Source organism: Caretta caretta, chromosome 3, assembly GCF_965140235.1.
Source record: "Caretta caretta isolate rCarCar2 chromosome 3, rCarCar1.hap1, whole genome shotgun sequence".
Lineage (NCBI taxonomy): Eukaryota > Metazoa > Chordata > Testudines > Cheloniidae > Caretta > Caretta caretta.
In genome coordinates, this window is record NC_134208.1 from 55,323,890 (window position 1) to 55,345,899 (window position 22,010).

Below are 22,010 nucleotides of genomic sequence, written 5' to 3' on the forward strand. Positions count from 1 at the left end.
TGCGTTACCTAGGGAGGTGGTAGAATCTCCTTCCTTAGAGGTTTTTAAGGTCAGGCTTGACAAAGCCCTGGCTGGGATGATTTAACTGGGATTTGGTCCTGCTTCGAGCAGGGGGTTGGACTAGATGACCTTCTGGGGTCCCTTCCAACCCTTATATTCTATGATTCTATGTGAATTTTGTATTTTGCATCTTAGATTAACTCTTCCTGTGCCAGAAGCCATAGTGTTTATTTCAGCATAATGTGCTGCCTGTCTCAGTATATAAAGTCCTTAAAAATAAAAGTTTGGCAGGATTCCCAAATAAGGTATAAGTTTTTTTTTTTTCATCTGGGAATTTTACATGCACTTTTCTCAGAATGCAGATTTACTTAAAGGAAGATATTAAGAAAAAACAGTGTACTGGCAGTATATCACTTACTAAATGGAGGGTTCTGTAATAATTCATAAAATAATCATGATGTGATTAATGTACAGCATATATGTGTGTGTATGCAAATATAATTGAAAATGTATGATCTCTTTTAGAAATATAGTAATTTCTCCAGAGTTAAGGTTTTAACCAGCTTTCCATTCTACTCCCAATTTTCTGTCTTTTTTTCTCTCTCTCCCATATCCACAAACCTCTTTCCTCAAAAAAAATAGTGTCTTTAAGATTTCTTGTGTGTGGCCTTCATCCCGTGGAAAAATATGCATCCCAATTTGAGGTGAATTAAAATGAGAATTTTCTTTTTAATTTGTAGGAAAAAAATTGGCACGTCTCAAAAACAGTTTGGACTGGAAATTCCATTTTTAATCTGTCTTAATCTGCAGTAGTGGTTTTGAGTATTTTTTTAAAGGTTGACTGCTTAAACAAGGAGTTATTTTGCTACAAATCATTCATACTGTCGTCAGTCCAATAGCTCCAAAGTAGCCTTTCCAAGGCTCACAGAGACTACAAAAACTTTTGGTAGAAACAGCCTTGAGAAACTGCTTGATATAAGTGGTTTCTGTTTATGGATTTAGCAGATGGGGTCACACTCAGCTCAGCAAAATTAGTAAGAACTTGATTCTGTTCCCATTAATATCACTGGCAAAATCTGTGCTGATATCAATGAGGTGTCAGTGGTCCTTAAATCGTTAGTAGACCTAGCCAGGAGAAACTAATTTTTGTTTGCTTATTTGTTTTCCCTTTAGAAACGTAGAGAAATTCTGAGGGCAAGGACCAGGGGAGTAAATGGCCAAAAAATATTGCTAAACTATAGTTCAGGTTGTAAATTCAGTATATTTCAATTAGGAGATATAATAATTGAATTTTGGTGGGAGTTGGATGCCTAACTCCTATAGCGTCCTTTAAAAATCCCAGCCTAAAAATCCCACCCTAAAAAGATACTGAAAGATCAAAAGAAATAGGAAATTTAGTAAATTTATAAATATAAAACTTAAAACTCATATGCACACATTCTGGAAAGCATATAACGTAGAGTGAAGGCATTCCGAGTATATGGATGTTAAGTAATAATTCCCTCATTGATTTCTAATGATATACGGTGAAATCCTGACCCAGTAAAGTCAAAGGAAGTTTTGCCATTGATTTCAGTGGGGACAGACAAAATTTCACCACCTCCAGATATTACATCTCATGTCTTGGTTTTCCTACCACACGTTATTATGCTTTCTAATCTATGGCTTCTGGACAAAATATTAAAGAAACCACAATGAAAATTAAGAAGATATTTTTATAATTTAAAAAATTCTTCTGTTTTTCTTAAGGAAAATAAATGTGGACCTTTCATTAAATCATACAATCATAGAATCATAGAATATCAGGGTTGGAAGGGACCTCAGGAGGCCATCTAGTCCAACCCCCTGCTCAAAGCAGGACCAATCCCCAATTAAATCATCCCAGCCAGGGCTTTGTCAAGTCCTCAAATCTTGACTCATCTCCCTGAGAAGAAGTAGATAAAGAATAGAATTCTTTATCTCTCTTTTATATACATACATGAGGTTTTAAAAAAAAAACAAGAAGTCATAATTTAGCATTTTGTTTGATGTCAGAACAGTAGATTATGAATTCTGGGTAATTATATAATTCAAAAATGTCAGAAAGATTTTACTACAATTTACCCTTAGATTACTGGCATTTTCCAGACTGCCAGCCAAATTAAATCTTAGAAGGGAGTGCTGTGGGGGTATAAGAATGTTCAATTTTATTTATTCCATTCTTCTGGGTATTCCCTTTATTATCTGCAGACTTGGAGTTATGCCAAGTATTAATATCAATATAAATACATATTGCAATAGATATAATCTATAGACTTTAGATGATTATGGGAATGACCAGATATCACCTTGCCTCAGTGGGTCACAGCTGAGGATACCAGATTCAGGACAAACTGCTGAGAAATAGGGCAGACTCACTCCAGAATGGGTGGTTATTCTATTATCAGATATATCAAGCCAGAAGCAAAGGTAAACTTCTGTCTCACCACACTGGTTAACAAGAAGACCAAATTACAGTCACTTTAGGAATCCCAGCCCTTGTTTCACCACCCAGACATTAGACTTAATGATGAGTGGTTATTTAAAACCAATTTCATCAGATAGCCAAGTCAAAGTATAACTCAGATCGCGCCCAATAATTACACCATTGCCAATCCTTTAGCGTCTAATGTCTAAAGCTTTATTTATAAGAGAAAAGAAAGAGGAGAGAGTTATAGTGGTCAAGGAAAACAAATACATAGACTCATTGCAAAGTTCTGGGATCAGGTTTGTAGCAGTGCTGTTACAGACTGTTGGCTTGTAAAGTCTCTGGTAACTTCCAAAAGATTAGAAGGTCCATTGATTGGAATGCTCCTTTTATTGTAAACCCATAGTCCAGAGATCACAGCAAGAAAGAGGCAAAATGGCAATGCTTCCAGGGTTTTCTATACCTTCTTCCATGTGCAGGGAATGCTCGCAGTCTTAAATTGTGGGAAATTACAGGCACAAGATGTAGTCCAGGGACACATGAGCAAGTCATGTGATCTTGCATGCTTCAATGACTAATAGGCGTAGACATTACCCATATTCTGGCTAAGGTGTCCACAAGATGGCTCACCAGGCGAGGACAAGTTTCTTCTATGGTTCATTGTGAAAGTTAAATATTCTTCAATGGGTTATCTCCTTGAATAGTTCATTCACAATCTGCTGGCCAAGCTGGATGTAAATTACCCAATGTGTGTTACCCCAGGAGCAAACACATTTGAAATATAGTCAATATTCATAACTTCAGATACAAAAATGATATATGCACATAAGAGTATAATCATACTCAGCAGATCATAACTTTTCTGTTTGCACCATACATAATATACTTGTACAAGATTTGTTGCAATTGTCTTGGCAATATTAAAGATGTAAATGGTCATGTTGCAATCATACAGCATCACGCCAGAGAAATGGGATACAATTAAAAGACTTCAGTATATTTATTTGTGCAAACTAAAATGTTACTGCTTCCAATGTAGTAGAGAATGAGCTAGTATCACAGACCTTTTTAAATATAGGTTTCAGAGTAGCAGCCGTTTTAGTCTGTATCCACAAAAAGAAAAGGAGTACTTGTGGCACCTTAGAGACTAACAAATTTATTTGAGCATAAGCTTTCGTGAGCTACAGCTCATCGGATGAAGTGAGCTGTAGCTCACGAAAGCTTATGCTCAGATAAATTTGTTAGTCTCTAAGGTGCCACAAGTACTCCTTTTCTTTTTAAATATGCAACTCAGCTGCCAAGTTATTCATTATATAAAAGTTATTCTCTGCATATTTCAAGCTTTTGCTAACAATTGGGGTGTTTTGTACACAGCATCAAAAAGAAGAATAAGATTGCAGGAGACAATTTAAATAACATGGACCAGGATTCTGGATCAATGAGTGAAACTGATAGTACATTCATGAATGGCAAAAGAAGCACCAGCAGCTAGGGGTTTTTGTTAGCATGGAGATGGTTAGAAAATATATTCTGAATGAACATTACAACTAAAACGATGGTAATCGTGTTATCATCCCTACAAGAAAAATATAATAAGACAGAATTAAGGTTGTAAATAATATAAAACAGCATTTTAGAACATTAGCCAGAACTAACCTAGGTTTAGTTGAACTATCCTCTGCCAGACTTGAAGAGGTGAGGCTATTAACCTCTTTACAATCCTCTGATCCTGTGACTGGCTGGGAATGAGGCCTGTCCCCTGTGTAAGTTACAACAGTCTGACGATTGTTTAAATTTATGTCTGGCTGTACATGATCCCGTGGAACCATTGCTGTAACCAGAAATGAAAAGGGCCTAGGATTGCCCCCCATTTCCCCAGGACATGTCCCCTGTGGTGGGATGCAAAAGTAGAGGTGATTCTGGAGCCTCCATGCTACCCAGGGATTCAGCTTGTCTGGGGGTTTGGGAGAAGGAAATCCTACCCTTGCCATGTAATAGGATTCACAGCAGCTTTAAACCCCCAGAGTGGCTCAAAGCAGTCAGATTGGACTGAAGAATTGCAGACTTATTTACAGTAAGAAAATATTTGAAAGGAATTAATTTAAATTAAGAAACCATAGCTGTCTGAAACTGACTGCAGTTGGAGTGGATGGAAATTAAGGACCTCAGAATTTGGGTCTCTCTATAGTAGAGTTTTCTATGGAGCCCTTCACTGTCCTATCTAAGCAGTGATAGAAAACGAGGCAGCCCAGCTCCATAAGTACATCCAGCGCCTCATGGGACTGGGCCATTAGATTGTTCACCACCCATTCAGAATTTAGTCCCCTGATAGTCACTGTCTCTCCTTATATCTGCAAAATGCCTTTTGATATGTATACTCTGTGTGTTGTGACCCAGCGAATGGCAGAAATATTGGTAGGTCTCTTAGAGAAATGGCAGATATATTGGTAGGCCTATCAGATTCTTGGTGCCCATTTCATATTTCATAATTTAAACAGCAAAACCAGAAATGCAAAGTGGAAAACATAATACCAACTATACGTATAAAATGATGGGGTCTAAATTAGCGGTTACCGCTCAAGAAAGAGATCTTCGAGTCATTGTGGATAGTTCTCTGAAAACATCCACTCAATGTGCATTGGCAGTCAGAAAAGCAAACAGAATATTGAGAATCATTAAGAAAGAAATATCATACTGTCTCTATATAAATCCATGGTATGCCCATGTCATAAATATAAAGGGAAGGGTAAACCCCTTTAAAATCCCTCCTGGCCAGAGGAAAAATCCTCTCCCCTGTAAAGGGTTAAGAAGCTAAAGGTAACCTCGCTGGCACCTGACCAAAATGACCAATGAGGAGACAAGATGCTTTCAAAAGCTGGGAGGAGGGAAAGAAACAAAGGGTCTGTGTCTGTCTGTATGCTGCTTTTGCCAGGGATAGAACAGGAATGGAATCTTAGAACTTTTAGTAAGTAATCTAGCTAGGTATGTGTTAGATTATGATTTCTTTAAATGGCTGAGAAAAGAACTGTGCTGAATAGAATGACTATTCCTGTCTGTGTGTCTTTTTTGTAACTTAAGGTTTTGCCTAGAAGGATTATCTATGTTTTGAATCTAATTACCCTGTAAGGTATCTACCATCCTGATTTTACAGAGGTGATTCCTTTACTTCTATTAAAGGTCTTCTTGTAAGAGAACTGAATGCTTTTTCATTGTTCTCAGATCCAAGGGTTTGGGTCTGTGGTCACCTATGCAAATTGGTGAGGATTTTTACCAAACCTTCCCCAGGAAGTGGGGTGCAAGGGTTGGGAGGATTTTGGGGGGAAAGATGTGTCCAAACTACGTTTCCCAGTAAACCCAGTTAAAGTTTGGTGGAGGCAGTGGAAATTCCAAGGGCAAAGGATAAAATTAATTTGTACCTTGGGGAAGTTTTAACCTAAGCTGGTAAAAGTAAGCTTAAGAAGTTTTCATGCAGGTCCCCACATCTGTACCCTAGAGTTCAGAGTGGAGGAGGAACCTTGACAGCCCACATCTTGAATACTGCATGCAGATGTGGTCGCCCCATCTAAAAAAAAAAATGGGATTGGAAAAGATTCAGAAAAGGGCAACACAATGATTAGGCGTATGGAGCAGATGCCATATGAAGAGAGATTAATAAGACTGGGACTTTTCAGCTTGGAAAAGAAATGACTAAGTGGGGATATGATAGAGGACTATAAAATCATGAGTGGTGTGAGAAAGTAAATAAGGAAGTGTTATTTACTCCTTCACATAACACAAGAATTAGGGGTCACCAAATGAAATTAATAGGCAGCAGGTTTAAAACAAACAAAAGGAAGTATTTTTTCACACAACGCACAGTCAACCTGTGGAACTCCTTGACAGAGGATGTTGTGAAAACCAAGACTATAACAGAGTTCAAAAAAGAACTAGATAATTTCATGGAGGATAGGTCCATCAATGGCTATTAGCCAGGATGAGAAGGGATGGTTTCCTTAGCCTGTTTGCCAGAAGCTGGGAATGAGCGACATGGGATGGATCATTTGATGATTACCTGTTCTGTTCATTCCCTCTGGGGCACCTGGCATTGGCCACTGTTGGAAGACAGGTTACTGGGCTAGATGGACCTTTGGTCTGACCCAATATGGCTGTTCTTATGTTCTTATCAACTACTGGTACCTGCAGTCTGAAAATCTCCATGCATCTCAGCTTCCACAGCTGTTATTTATGGGGCATAGAAAAGGGATGGCAATGGAGGAAAAACAGATGTACTGTAACTTGACTCAGGAAGCTAGATATTCTTGTCACCTGTTTCATACACATGACTTATGGGCAAATAGAACGTGTATGTTAAATCAGACCTTGATTCTAGGTTGATTATCTATAAGCCTGATTACATATTCTCACCAAAAACCTAAGAAATGCTACTGTTAATGAATAGTTAGTTTTCTTATAAAGAGAAGTAGTTAAAATAATCATGAGTAAAAATATTAGTATCAAGATGCCATAAATATGAGTAATATGTATAAACAATGCATAGAGGAAGGAGTCTCTGTACAGCACCATGTGCAAGGATCACAGTTGTTTCCTACTGCTGCTTTGAGGTGCTGGGAGATTCTCTGTCTTGCACATCCACAAGAAGAGCCATGCAAAATATGACTACATAACAAAGTTGAAATATTACACTTCAAATTATATTCATATACTTTTGACAGGACAGAATTGTTTGAGTTAATTTGGGCATGAACACTGTATGCATTTAATAATTATTGTATATCACCCAAGTGCCTTTGTTAATTATTGTATATCACCTAGGTCCCTTCATTACAAGTGCTATAAAAATGTTAGATTAATACAGTAAGTCAGTCAGTGCATTAATTATTATTAATAAGCATCAATGGTCTTAACTATCTATATATTTCTAAATATATTCTAGATATTAATCTATCTAAAATGTGTGTATCTATTATTATACATAAAGGGCCTGATTCTCCTTGACACCATACTGGCACTGTAAATGTGATTTACTCCCACTCTAAGTTCCTTTTACACTTGATGGATCACTTGATGCTTACCTGTTCTGTTCATTCCCTCTGGGGCACCTCATATTGGCCACTGTTGGAAGACAGGATACTGGACTGGATGGACCTTTGGTCTGACCCAGTATGGCCATTCTTATGTACATTGCCAGCCTGGTATAAAAGGAACTAACTGCAAATGAAAATCAGGCCAGCCTGTAGACAAGTCCATTTATATTTATTTATAAATGCACCCATACTGTATGCACATTTATTTTAAATTTAAAATGTATATACATGCTTTTCAAAACTTTTTTTTAAAAAGAAACCTACATAAACATCTCTGCCAATAAAGAGACATAGATAATCTAAAGCAGGAGAGAAGAGTATGCACATTATAGGATAACATACAACAACCCATTACAAAATAAGCATGACATAGACCATAAGACTCAAGAACATGAAAAGAGAGCTAATACAAATACACAGCACTCTTCTCAAAGAGAGACAAAGAGAGAGACCAGATGTTTAAGGTGACACAAAGACTGAAAGGTAATATTGTACAAGTGCTATAATATTTTTGACAAGTCATTCTAGCAACCTCTTCCTTCCACAGACAGGACACCTTTGACACTGGAGATTTTCCAGGCACTCTTCATTTTCTATAGTGTAGCCATTTATCATTTTAGATATGAACTGTGACATGCAGGGACAAATACTTTGCTGACCTAAATCTTGTGCAATGGTACTGAAGCCAGTGGTGGTGTTTGTGGTATAAGTCAGCACAGTCCCTAATATGGATTTTACACAAGGGCAAGTTACACAAGTGTATAAAATATTCACTGGGACTAAGATCTAAGAGCCCAAACTTGCATTAATGAACTCTTAAAACTTCACTGAAGTCAAGGACTGCAGGCCTATGTCTATATATAGATTCAGTTATAGAATATATAGGAATCTAATACCTTCCTATTCAAGTGGCAAATTAAAATGTTTGTTACTTAAAAAGGAAAAAGAACATTATTTAGCATCCAGAATATAAATTTGGTTGGGAAAAATATGATTCCTAAATACTAGACTAGTTTTGGATATAAAGCATATGTTAATTGAAAAATGATATGGCTTGTAGGTGTCTTACATTGTGCTAATAAGGCATTAAAAAAAACAAGGAAAGAAAGAAAGAACAACCAATAAATCTCTATGGGCATTTTTGACATGAAAATCTGTTTGCATGGTCCTTAATTAACCTTTCTGAAATGTAGAGACATTTGAAAATATCCATGTGAGCCTTGCATCCTTTTACATATCTTGAGAGCTGAAAGAGGAAAACTCTTAGAGGTGAAGGATCTCTTTTGGAAAGAATTTTGTAGGTTAAATTACTTGACATTTAATTTGCAGAGTATATTTTATGATGGATTATTGTATTTATAGTCCTCACAATGCAGTGCTGAATATGAATGGATACTCTAAGTGCTTGAGTAGATAAATACCGAGGGCCATATCCAAGACCCATTAAAGTCAGTGAACAGATTCCTGCTGATTTCAGTGGGCACCAGATCAATCCCTGAGACCATTTTCTTCTCTGTTTTCATTACTGCATTGATCCCCAATGTTCCCTCCCTTATGCATTCCTATCATCCAATTTTGTATCACTGGAGCCAATAGAATTTTTGCTACCCACTTCACTGGGAGAAATACCATGCCTTCAGTTATGTCATTTTTTAAAGTCTCTTTTGTTCCAGTTCAGCAAAGCCCTAAAGCACATATGTAAGTGCTTTGCTAATCATTATTAGCAATGTAAATTATTGGCAATGTAATTCTCACATCTTAAATGGCATCATTAGCTTCCTCCCTTGGGGCAGTGTGAGACTATGGAGGAAAATAAGTGTTTTCAGTGTGATCCTCCTTCATGTGATGCAAAGAGGAAGCTTCCCATTCTCCCAAAACCATATGTTGTTAGAGGTAAACTTTAGGAGCCAGGTTAAATTGGTGAATATTTTATTTTGTGAAAATGTTTTCCCTAATTTTGTGCAGTTGTATATTCCCCAAATTTTGATATTTCCAGTCATGAGAACTTTGGTACTGAAAAATTCTTAAAAATCAATTTTATTCACAAAATCTCATGTGCAATATTTTTATGGAGAATGGGAATATTCTGAAGAGGGAGCATGGTCTAATTCAGTGATATTCAGACCTCAGTGGTTCAGGACCCAAATTAGCCATCAGCATTACCCAAAAGACCCACAATAGTGTGAATTCATTGTTTCATTTACTATAGTACTATTTAAACAGTATGACAGAAGAAATATTTAATTTTATATTTTCCTGTGAGAATAATATATATATATATATATATATATATATATATATATATATATATATACTTGCACTAAGTTTTTAACTTATTTTCTGTGAGAATAGTATATTTATATTATTATTATAAATAATAAATATTATATATATAATTCTCACAGAAAATAAGTTAATAACTTAGTGCAAGTTGGTCACTTAATTGGTTAATAACAATAAAAGCATCCTGATTGTTCAATAACTTTAATATCATGTGTTGCAAAAAGCTGCAGGAGACACATTAAAGAGCCACTTGCAGCTCACAAGCCTCAGTTTGAGTATCACTGGTGTAGTTAGTGCATTGATTAGAGAGCTGGGAGCTAGGAACAACTAGTTCTGTTTTCATCTCTGTCACTGACTAGCCTCAATACTTTGTACTTACAGTAAATGTCATTTTTAAAATGCTACTTAATTCTTCACAACATCCCTTTCGGGGGGGGGGGAGGGTAAAACTAATGGTGTAGGAGAAAGGAGAGCATATGATCCTTAATCCAATTTCTGAAGTGACTTCCTTCGTGACCTTGAGTAAGTCACTCACAATCTGTTTTTCAGAGCTTCTGAGTATCCATTACTCTAACTGAAGTTAATGACAGCTACAGGAATCTTTTATAAATGAATATAAAAATCATTAGATAATTAACAGACTGCAGACAAAATTGTATGAGTGCAAGAAAACTGATACAGATTTGAGCTGAACAGGCTCTGCACAAAAAAAAACCTTAACTCTTACAGACAAAAGAAATTGTAGATAAAAGTGGAGGGGATGCAGCTAATGGAATTAAAAAAGAAAGTTCTGAGAAACACTTGAAAGAATTTTTTTTTTAAAGTATGCTTTAAAAGCTGTCTAGCTTTTAAAGATGGTTGTGACTTTAGGTGTCATTCATCTGATTTGCGTGAAGACACTCAATACATGGGGCAACCAAACATAGAAAGTAACACCTAGAGGCAATTATATATTTTCTGTTTAAGCCTCCTAAAAAGACAGCTACTTTTTTGAAAAGTAGCTGACACATGGTTGGAGAGAGACCATAGACTGTCTGTTAGTTTATTTATTGTTATCATTTTGTTAAGAGTTTTGGGGCCTCCCATTTGGAGCAGAAATTGATGACACTGAGTCAGGTATTTTTAGTGTAATTTGTTTATTTTCAAAATGTGTACAAGTTTTGTTTTCTGAAACAAGTAGGGACTTAAAAATGGTGCACAGGCAGTTGCCTTTGGTAGAGGCCTTGGGCCAGGCACTTCTACTCTATCCAAATAATAACACCCTTCTTGCTCTGTATTCTTCCAGATATTCTCGCAACCAAAACTTCTGCTTAATATAAAGCACTCTGTTTCATCTCACAGCCACATAACCCCTCTACTCCAAAAATGCCATTGGACCACATGTTCTCAAGAGGGGGACATGAAACATCATTAACCCTTTTGTGACATTATTGCATGCAAAAGGAAATGTATTAAGCTTTCCCTGCCTAAGGAGACTGAATTAAACCTAGTCTCCTTTACCAGGTTCTGGGTGAGGTGCCTGCTTCAAAGCCCCTAAAGGCAACCTATTACAATATTTTACTGCCAGAGACCTCCATTCAAATGTAGATAGAATCATAGAATCATAGAATATCAGGGTTGGAAGGGACCTCAGGAGGTCATCTAGTCCAACCCCTTGCTCAAAGCAGGACCAATCCCCAATTAAATCATCCCAGCCAGGGCTTTGTCAAGCCTGACCTTAAAAACTTCTAAGGAAGGAGATTCCACCACCTCCCTAGGCAACACATTCCAGTGTTTCACCACCCTCCTAGTGAAAAAGTTTTTCCTAATATCCAACCTAAACCTCCCCCACCGCAACTTGAGACCATTACTCCTTGTCCTGTCCTCTTCCACCACTGAGAATAGTCTAGAACCATCCTCTCTGGAACCACCTCTCAGGTAGTTGAAAGCAGCTATCAAATCCCCCCTCATTCTTCTCTTCTGCAGACTAAACAATCCCAGTTCCCTCAGCCTCTCCTCATAAGTCATGTGATCCAGACCCCTAATCATTTTTGTTGCCCTTCGCTGGACTCTTTCCAATTTATCCATATCCTTCTTGTAGTGTGGGGCCCAAAACTGGACACAGTACTCCAGATGAGGCCTCACCAATGTCGAATAGAGGGGGACGATCACGTCCCTCGATCTGCTCGCTATGCCCCTACTTATACATCCCAAAATGCCATTGGCCTTCTTGGCAACAAGGGCACACTGCTGACTCATATCCAGCTTCTCGTCCACTGTCACCCCTAGGTCCTTTTCCGCAGAACTGCTGCCTAGCCATTCGGTCCCTAGTCTGTTGCTGTGCATTGGGTTCTTCCGTCCTAAGTGCAGGACCCTGCACTTATCCTTATTGAACCTCATCAGATTTCTTTTGGCCCAATCCTCCAATTTGTCTAGGTCCCTCTGTATCCTATCCCTGCCCTCCAGTGTATCTACCACTCCTCTCAGTTTAGTATCATCCGCAAATTTGCTGAGAGTGCAATCCACACCATCCTCCAGATCATTGATGAAGATATTGAACAAAACCGGCCCCAGGACCGACCCCTGGAGCACTCCACTTGACACCGGCTGCCAACAAGACATGGAGCCATTAATCACTACCCGTTGAGCCCGACAATCTAGCCAACTTTCTACCCACCTTATAGTGCATTCATCCAGCCCATACTTCTTTAACTTGCTGACAAGAATAGTGTGGGAGACCGTGTCAAAAGCTTTGCTAAAGTCAAGATACAATACATCCACTGCTTTCCCTTCATCCACAGAACCAGTAATCTCATCATAGAAGGCGATTAGATTAGTCAGGCATGACCTTCCCTTGGTGAATCCATGCTGACTGTTCCTGATCACTTTCCTCTCATGTAAGTTCTTCAGGTTTGATTCTTTGAGGACCTGCTCCATGATTTTTCCAGGGACTGAAGTGAGGATCACTGGCCTGTCGTTCCCAGGATCCTCCTTCTTCCCTTTTTTAAAGATTGGCACTACATTAGCCTTTTTCCAGTCATCCGGGACTTCCCCCGTTCGCCACGAGTTTTCAAAGATAATGGCCAATGGCTCTGCAATCACAGCCGCCAGATAAAAACAAGTCAAAAGAATATTGTGGTTTACTGTCAAAGTACTTCCCAGTAAACACTGGCCCATCTCTCACAACCATTGCACTGTACTCAGGAGCAGAGCTGAGAGAATAATTGATCTTTTGGTTTGGTGCCTCTCTCTCTCTCTCTCACACACACACACAAGGGCAACCCTCTACCGTGGAGACAACTATACTAGTACAAATGTGCTTATACTGGTTTAACTTATGTCCATTACCATATGTCAATCATAGAATCATAGAATCATAGAATATCAGGGTTGGAAGGGACCCCAGAAGGTCATCTAGTCCAACCCCCTGCTCGAAGCAGGACCAATTCCCAGTTAAATCATCCCAGCCAGGGCTTTGTCAAGCCTGACCTTAAAAACCTCTAAGGAAGGAGATTCTACCACCTCCCTAGGTAACGCATTCCAGTGTTTCACCACCCTCTTAGTGAAAAAGTTTTTCCTAATATCCAATCTAAACCTCCCCCACTGCAACTTGATAATAATAATAAACTGTATTAATGCTGGTGCTGATGCTGAAAGAGTGGATTTACTGGCTTGGCCTTAGAGTTGGGCAATATGTATCAAAAGTAAAATTGATTCACCAAATTCTGCCTTATCCTGTGCACCACAAAGAACCCAGTCCAAAAATTCACAAGCAAAATTCTTCATCAGTTAATGGGGCTTTTGCTTTGGTGCAAGGACTCTTGTAAAGTTTTTAGGCCCATATTATATCTGAAGTAAAATCTTGCACTGTTTAAGTATAAAACAATGCCACTGCATTATTTTCTAACCCTTGGTTTGGGAAATATTTTCCACTGGTACATTCATTACTGTATAGTGAAAAAGATATTTTGTCTATTTTATTTTTTCTGTTTCCCAAACTTATCTCGCTAAAAATTCCATGGCAAGTGACGTGGAATCCTTGTTAGTATTAATGAGTGATGTGCAAACCTGAATGGTTTGGTTCTGGAAATATGGATGTTTTCTTCTGAGATTTCCAGTACTCTAGGTTTTAGCTGGAATGGAAATACAACTAGCCTGGGTCAAAGTATTTCATTATGTTTCCAATCTCGTGGTGACTGAAACCAGAAAATGCAGAGACACAGGAAAATTTGGAGACCAATAGGTTAAATATGGATATTGAAAAGATTTTGGTTAGTTTTTATTACCTAAACCAGTAATACTGAGCCCATGACTATATGGCTGGACAGAATAATTTTGTGGTCTAAGCCTCTCTGCAAAGTGGACGCCGCCCTTTTTTGTTCTATTGTAGTGTCTGGGTGATCTCTTATACTGGTGGCAGGAAATAGACCACAAACATGCATCAGTAATGACAATTGTTACGGGGTTTGGGGTACAGTCCAGACCAGTAAGAGTCACCACTTGCTCTGCAACTCTAGGTGCCTTAAAATACTTTGCTGCTTTAGCTCCCATCTTGGGATGCTCAAAACCAGCCTACAAGTATCCAGGTCACACTCTGAAGTGTCTCGGTGTTAGATACTCCTGGTTCGGCAGCTCTGACCCGAGCCTGACTACAGCCCCTATTTGGCTTCCACCAGCCTTGATTACAACCACCAAAGTGATCCCAACACACACCCATCATGAATTTCCCCCAAACCATGTGCCATGTCTAGCCCTCTTCTGGACAGTTTAGAGAAATAATAAGGTTTGTTTGTTCCTCTAAAGAAATAAAATTACATCACAGCTTATTAACTTAACAGGTGTAAATACACCCTTCCCTTTAAACACAGCACTGAGCTGGTTTCTAGTAAAAATTAAAACAAAAATATTAACAATAGGACATAGGTTAAGTGATGCCAAGTAAAAGGAATAAAGTTAGAAAGAGTTATAAGCAAATCAAAGTGAAAACACTCATCTAAAAGTCTAAAACTTAATCTAACAAGGTACAGTCTGTGGTCAGGATGGTTTCTCTCACCAGTCTTCCTTCTTCCCAGCTATGGCTGACTTTTCCTCAGTCAGCACCTCCACAGATATACACGGTATGTACAGCTAACAAGAGTTGCTGACACAGAGTGGTGAACCGCCAATGGGCCTCTGTCACAACAATACAAAATCATTCTTAATTATAACTTAATGTCATGAGCATTTGTTATATTTCTGAATTTCATTTTACTTTGATTTTTTTTTTATTTCAATTTTGCAGAACTTCTTTCAAATAGTTAGTAACCTGCTAGATGAAGAGAACAAAGAGAAATGGGAAGATGCACAGCAGGTAAGATTTGCCTATGTTGCTATTTACTTTCAAAAATTACCAAAGTAGAGTTTCACATTTTGCCCTAAATATTCTCAGTAGTGCTCCCAAATCCTGTCCTTATTATTTATATATTTATTTTAGGGGTATCAAGGGATTAAAAAAATAATTGTGATTAATCATGCAATTGATCGTGCTGTTAAACAATAATAGAATACAATTTATTCCAATATTTTTGGATGTTTTCTACATTTTCAAATATATTGGTTTCAATTACAACTCAGAATACAAAGTGTGCAATGCTCACTTTATGTTTATTTTTATTACAAATATTTGCACTGTAAAAAACAAAATAAATAGTATTCTACAATTCACCTAAAAAAGTACTATAGTGCAATCTCTTTATCATGAAAGTTGAACTTATAAATGTAGAATTATGTACAAAAAATAACTGCATTCGAAAATAAAACAATGTAAAACTTTAGAGCCTACAAGTCCAATCAGTCCTATTTCTTGTTCAGCCAATTGCTCAGACAAACAAATTTGTTTACATTTCCAGGATATAATGCTGCCTGCTTCTTGTTTACAATGTCACCAGAAAGTGAGAACAGGTGTTTGCATGATACTGTTGTAGCCGGCATCGCAAGATATTTATATGCAAGATGCGCAAAAAAATTCATATGTCTCTTGATGCTTCAACCACCATTCCAGAGGACATGTGTCCATGCTGATGACGGGCTCTGCTCAGTAATAATCTATTGCACTGCAGACCGATGCATATTCATTTTCATCATCTGAGTCAGATGTCACCAGCAGAAGGTTGATTTTCTTGTTTGGTGTTTTGGGTTCTGAAGCTTCCACATCAGAGTGTTGCTCTTTTAAGACTTCTGAAAGCATGCTCCACACCTCATCCCTCTCAGATTTTGGAAGGCACTTCATATTCTTAAATCTTGGGTAGAGTGCTGAAGCTATCTCTAGAAAGCTCACATTGGTACCTTCTTTGCGTTTTGTCAAATCTGCAGTAAAACTGTTCTTAAAATGAACAACATGTCATCATCCGAGACTGCTATAACATGAAATATATGGCAGACTACGGGTAAAACAGAGCAAGAGACATACAGTTCTCCCCCAAGGAGTTCAGTCACAAATTTAATTAACGCATTATTTTTTTAACAAGTGTCATCAGCATGGAAGCATCTCCTCTGGCAAGGTGCAAATACTGCCCTGAGTGATGCAGATTTACATTTTATTTTTCTAATGACTTCTTGTAAGGTAACAAATGTTTTAATATCAGTATCATCCATACACCAAACAAGTCGTATATTTTCCTGGACTGAGTACAAAGGGTGCATTTCAATCAAAACGGTCTGTTGCCAGTATTCACTCCAGTTAGAATTTCACAGTAAATAACCGCAGGAGAAACCGTTGACCCATAGGTGTTACGTGGGTGCTCTCTATACTTGTATGTGTAAAGTATGTAGTTAATACATAAAGTGCCAGTAGATGGTGATAAAGAATATGTAGCATACTTTCTGAGTGTTGCAGGCCCAATAAAGAATTATTTTTGTAGCCCGAAAATGGCGTCCTCCAGGAAGCTCTTTACATCAGCTCTTAACAAAAGGCATGTATTAAACATGGGTGCTGTATATTTGTGTTCTATATAATCCATAATTAATGGTTTCTGATGCTGGCAGTTAATTTAGTAAAAGGATGTTGAGTTGCTGCAGGTGTTTTCTGATAGAAAGTCAGCAATTTATTGATAGTGAATTAGGCTTTCTTTCTACCAGAAAGAAGAATGCAGAGCACAATCTCAGGGATCCAAAGTAGCGTACAAATGCAGTTTGCTCAAAGCAAATCCTCTTATCTTATACAATTAATTAGTATAAAAGAAAGTAGGTTGTTGCTGCCCAAATCTTTAATATAAGGGCTTCCATACACTACAGAACCCAGCATGCAATTGCCCACCTTGGTCTCAGAGGCTCTGGAGCTAGACACATCAAATAATAGGAAGGGGCAGTATTAGATGTTGGGCCTTGTAGTCTTCAAAAGCAACACATGCGTATTAAAAAAGAGAGTGTCTGTATTCCCAAATACAGAACAGTATACGGTGAATATCATTTACATTTTGTATTTTGACCATCCCTTATGTATGAGGACAAAAAATGTATTGTGTGCAGCAGGATATCCATTTTTTAAAAATATATAAATGTTTATTTTACAGGAAAGTATCCCTTGTCCATGACACAGACAATAATCCTTCAATGATTTACTGATGTATATGTTGTATATGATATCAGTTTATCTGCTAAATTTGTTAATAAATGTAATGGTTTCTAATCTCTTCATACTATTGCATAATGAATACATATTTTTTGTCCTAATGCCCTCTCAGGACCATGAAAATGAAATATGTTTTCTTGTAAATGGACTAGCCATTTACCATTTTGCAATTCTGCTGTTGCAGAGATCAATATGGATGCCTTTAGTTTACTACTTTAACTCTGTGCTAGGACTAATAATAATGTTAAAAATGAATATACACAAATTCAAGAAAGCATTTTATAGTTAAATACTGTTTCAAAGCAGCAAAGATGATACCATACTGCAAAGAACTAAGGGCCAATTTTGCCTTCATATACATACACAACTCCTGTCGACATTGTTGGAGGTTGCCTGCACAGATTTGAAAGCAAAATTTGTTCTAAATTTGTTCCTGGAATATGACTCTGAAATACAGTAACTGTTACTGAGAGTTGTGGAAAGCAAAGAATTTGAATCCTTTTCTGTTAGGTGCATTAATTTATGGGCAAACATCCCACAGTTCTTGGGCAAAACTGATTTCGAATGATATTGAGAGAAATCTTACCTGGGGATAAATGATGCATTGAAGACTAAAACATATTGTTTTGCAGTAACTTAAAAGTTTGGATATTAAAACAGTATGAGTACAATTTAGCTTTTGAATGTCCCAGCTCATTTTATTGGACTTGGTTAGTATTTTATGTGAATGCTACAGAGTTTGGGAAACTCTTGCAGTTATTGTGTATCTGACCTTCATTTATTAGATCTATCCAGGATCAGTGGAGCTAATGCAGGTGATTGAAGATTTTATACACATTGTTGGAATGGGGATGATGGACTTTCAGAATTCATACCTAATGACTGGAAATGTAGGTAAGAAATAGGAATTTCTTTTATCAAATATTTGAAAATCAAAACATGCAAGTATGTACTTTATACCTGCTGTCTATATGATTGGCATCCTCTTCTAAACTTGTGTTTTGGTGTTTGGTCATCTGTTATCTAGTTTATTACTCTATTTAAAAGTGAATGCTTGAGTAAGTCTCAATCTCCTATTTTCTCATCTCTCACAACCTGAATATAAAGCTTAAGATCCTAAATAAAATCCAAAAAGTAGTCCATGTTATGCTATGCATATATTAGAAGCTTGCCAGTATACACAATATTCAAATAGCAATTTGAGACATTAGAATTAGTAATTTTAGTATATATATATTATATACATTATATATATTATTAATAGAATTATTAATTCTAATGTCTCAAATTGCTATTTGAATCATTGTATATACTGTATAATTTTAGTGTATATACATATATATCTCAATTTGAGACATTAGAATTAATAATTTTGGTATGTGTATATATAAAATATATATATAAAATGAATTGCTTAACTCACTGGATAAATGTTGATTTTGTTGACAATATTTCTACTATTTTTTATTTGCCCATAGACCTTATTGTGCATATTGTAGTGTGATAGTAATCAGCCTCAGCAAATACCATTAATAAAACCTAAACATCAATTGTCATTATCAAACTAAATCATGTAAAGCTTTTCTCTGTGTGCGTGTATTCAAAATTTTGTTTTGATTTACTTTTTAAAAGCCTTGTTAGAGCAGCTGTACAACATTCATAATGCCAGTGAAGACTGAAACAGGATACTAAAATAATATTCAGAACATATGAAAGATGTCATCAACCTGGACTCAACCTATTAGGGGCTTTAATTATCTCTGAAGTTTCAGTTCATCTAGGGCATGGAGTACTAATGCATTTGAAATGACCCAGATTGTAAGGCAATTTTGAGTATTTCATCTTGTTGCCATAACTTGCAGTGACTACTATCAACCTGTCTTCGGTGGCTCATGAACATGGGTGCCAGCCTCCAGGCAGACTGTTACAAATCAAAGCATAAACCCTAAACTTGATTCTTGGTTGTGTGTTTTATAATTAGATTTCACCAACCAAGAATCAAGCACTGTAATAGCCTTAAGATGAAGTCACAGATAGTCTACCTTGGCCACTCTGGCTATCTTGCCACCCAAGAAAACCAGCCTTTGTGATAGATGGTACCTTGCACCAAAGATCACAACAATATTCAGGTTACTCCCAGTCCCAAAGGATCAGTCACTTACCCCATGTCAAGTGCATCCTAGTTCTCACACCAAAGACAACTTTTGAAGCCAATCCTATAATAAACTAACTAAAGGTTTATTAACTAGGAAAAAGAAATAAGAGTTATTTACAAGGTTAAAACAGGTAAACATATACACACAAATGAGTTACAGTCTTAGGTTCCAAATAGCACTAGAAGCTGCTCTAATCTGCAAGCTTTATATGTCCTTCAGGGCTAACCGAAGCTGAGCAGCTTGGGGATCGTTGTTTAACCTTAGAAATATTGCCCTTTCCAAATTCCAAGTAGCATAGTGATATAGTTCCTTCTGGTCAGGGAGTTTATTCCCTTCCCCCAGAGTTCAAACTGTGATGGGATGGTTATGTTCACATCCCCTCTTCATGGGTGTGGGTGTGGGGTGATCAATCAATGGAGTCTTTTGTCCATTGATGTTCCATAACGGTGTGCCTGGTGTCTATAAACATTCTTTTGTTGGGCAGGACACCTAGTATCTCACTAGTAAACTAGTATCTCACACTTGGCAATGCTTCTCTCCTGACTGTGGGGGTTTTCAGCTTCATAGCAAACAATTTTATCATTACAAAGCAAACACTTATGGCTTGTCTACACTGGCACTTTACAGCGCTGTAACTTTCTCACTCGTGGGTGTGAAAAAACACCCCCCTGAGTGCTGCAAGTTTCAGTGCTGTAAAGTGCCAATGTAGACAGTGCACCAGCGCTGGGAGCCATTCCCCTCATGGAGATGGCTTAACATTGCTAGTGTGGTGGTTTAACATTGTGACAGCGCTTTAACATTGCTAGTGAAGACATGCCCTTAAATATCACCTTATAACATTGGATATAGATATAATAAGTGAGACTAATGTAATGCACAAGCATTTCATAAAGGCCAAACGTTTGAACACATTCTTATAAACTTAACAGGTATGTTAACTAGAGGTGTGTGGTTGGAGGGGTTTTGATTTCTATACTGAAGCAGGTTATCTCTGGATAAAATAAAACCCCTTCTGACCCCACACCCCTAGTTGTCACCTACCACCCTACACTGGAACCCATAACGGGTATCATCAAACAGCCATACTCATACTCAATGGGGACCCCATCCTGAAAGAAATCTTTCCTGAACCCCCTTTTCTGGACTTCAAACAGCCCCCAACCTCTCCAAGCTCATCATCAGAAGCAAGCTCCCCACAGACCAGGACACACCAACTCAAAGTGGTACCAGAACCTTCCACAACAACAGATGCAAAACCTGCAGACATATCTCCACTGCTACAATGGACCCCCTGCCACACACCTTTCAAGATCCATGGGTCCTACACATACCTGTCACAACAGGTGGTATACCTTTCTCAGTGCACTAAATGCCCCAATACCAACTATGTAGGTGAAACCATACAATCACTATCCTTTCTAATAAATTCACACAGGAAAAAGATAAAAACAAAAACACTACATAGTGATCACTCTATCTCTGACATATCAGTCCTCATCCTCAAAGGAATCCTGCACAACACTTTGAAAAGACGAGCTTAAATACATAACTTTGCTAGACACTAAAAACAACCCACCCAGCTGCTTCCCCCCACTTCCTTTCATCATTGTGACTGGAGGGATTTTAGTGGGCCACTTCACCTTGAATGGTCCCTTGAAATATGTGTTAACTACTTCTGCTAAACAGTCTCCTCCATCTTGTAATTAGCTGTGACTTTCTGAGACTATGTCTACACTACAAAATTATGTTGACCTAACTTACATCAGCATAAGCCACCACAGTTATTAAATTGCTTTTGTGCATACACACTTTGGTCCTTGTGTCGGCGGTGTGTGTCCTCACTAGGAGCACTCGTATCAATTGCACTGTCAGTGTGGACATTGTGGGATGGCTTCTGGAAGCCAGGAACACTCTAGGTAAGCAAAGGAGTGTCAACACAGATAGTGTGTCAACCTAATTACATCTACCATTTCTCTACACTGCTTGGGGAGGTGGTGTTACTAAATTTAGTAGTTTTCCTTTGATCATCCTCCTCCCTCTCACACCTAATGTTTTTTAAACCCTTAGGACTAGAGTCTTACTTAGACTATGTGCCCATGCAAGCAAGTGAAAGAGATTAAGAAAAGTAAGAGAAATGCATACACCTATGCTGGCTAGCTGGACCTTGGGTCCTGGCACATTGGAGCAAATGGGTTACCCACCTGTATTTTCCCTCGCTGGAGCCAGACGGCAAGGAGGGACCGGAAATGGGCACAGTCTTGGCTCCACTACCTCTGCTCACTGCCCAAGGTAGTTGAGCTGGTGTGGCATGAGGAAGGAGAAACTGATTGCTATTATAGTCTGTCTGTAAATTGCTACTCCCTGCAAGAACAAGGAGGGGGTGATCTCTGAGTCACAGTGCCTTCCAGGGTTATTTCTGTTTTGGTTAATCTTACACGTCACCTCTTGCTCAG

The 22,010-nt window shown here is 37.9% G+C and overlaps 1 protein-coding gene across 8 annotated transcripts in view; it reads left to right on the forward strand.

The window, feature by feature from the left end:
* Positions 1-22,010, forward strand: part of ADGRB3 (adhesion G protein-coupled receptor B3) — a 625,089-nt gene that overhangs the window by 309,665 nt on the left and 293,414 nt on the right. For all 8 annotated transcript variants that reach the window (XM_048846018.2, XM_048846015.2, XM_048846019.2 and 5 more), the window contains 2 exons: positions 15,074-15,142; positions 18,187-18,295. In XM_048846018.2, the coding sequence (XP_048701975.1) occupies positions 15,074-15,142; positions 18,187-18,295 (178 nt within the window). The remainder of the gene's footprint in view (positions 1-15,073; positions 15,143-18,186; positions 18,296-22,010) is intronic.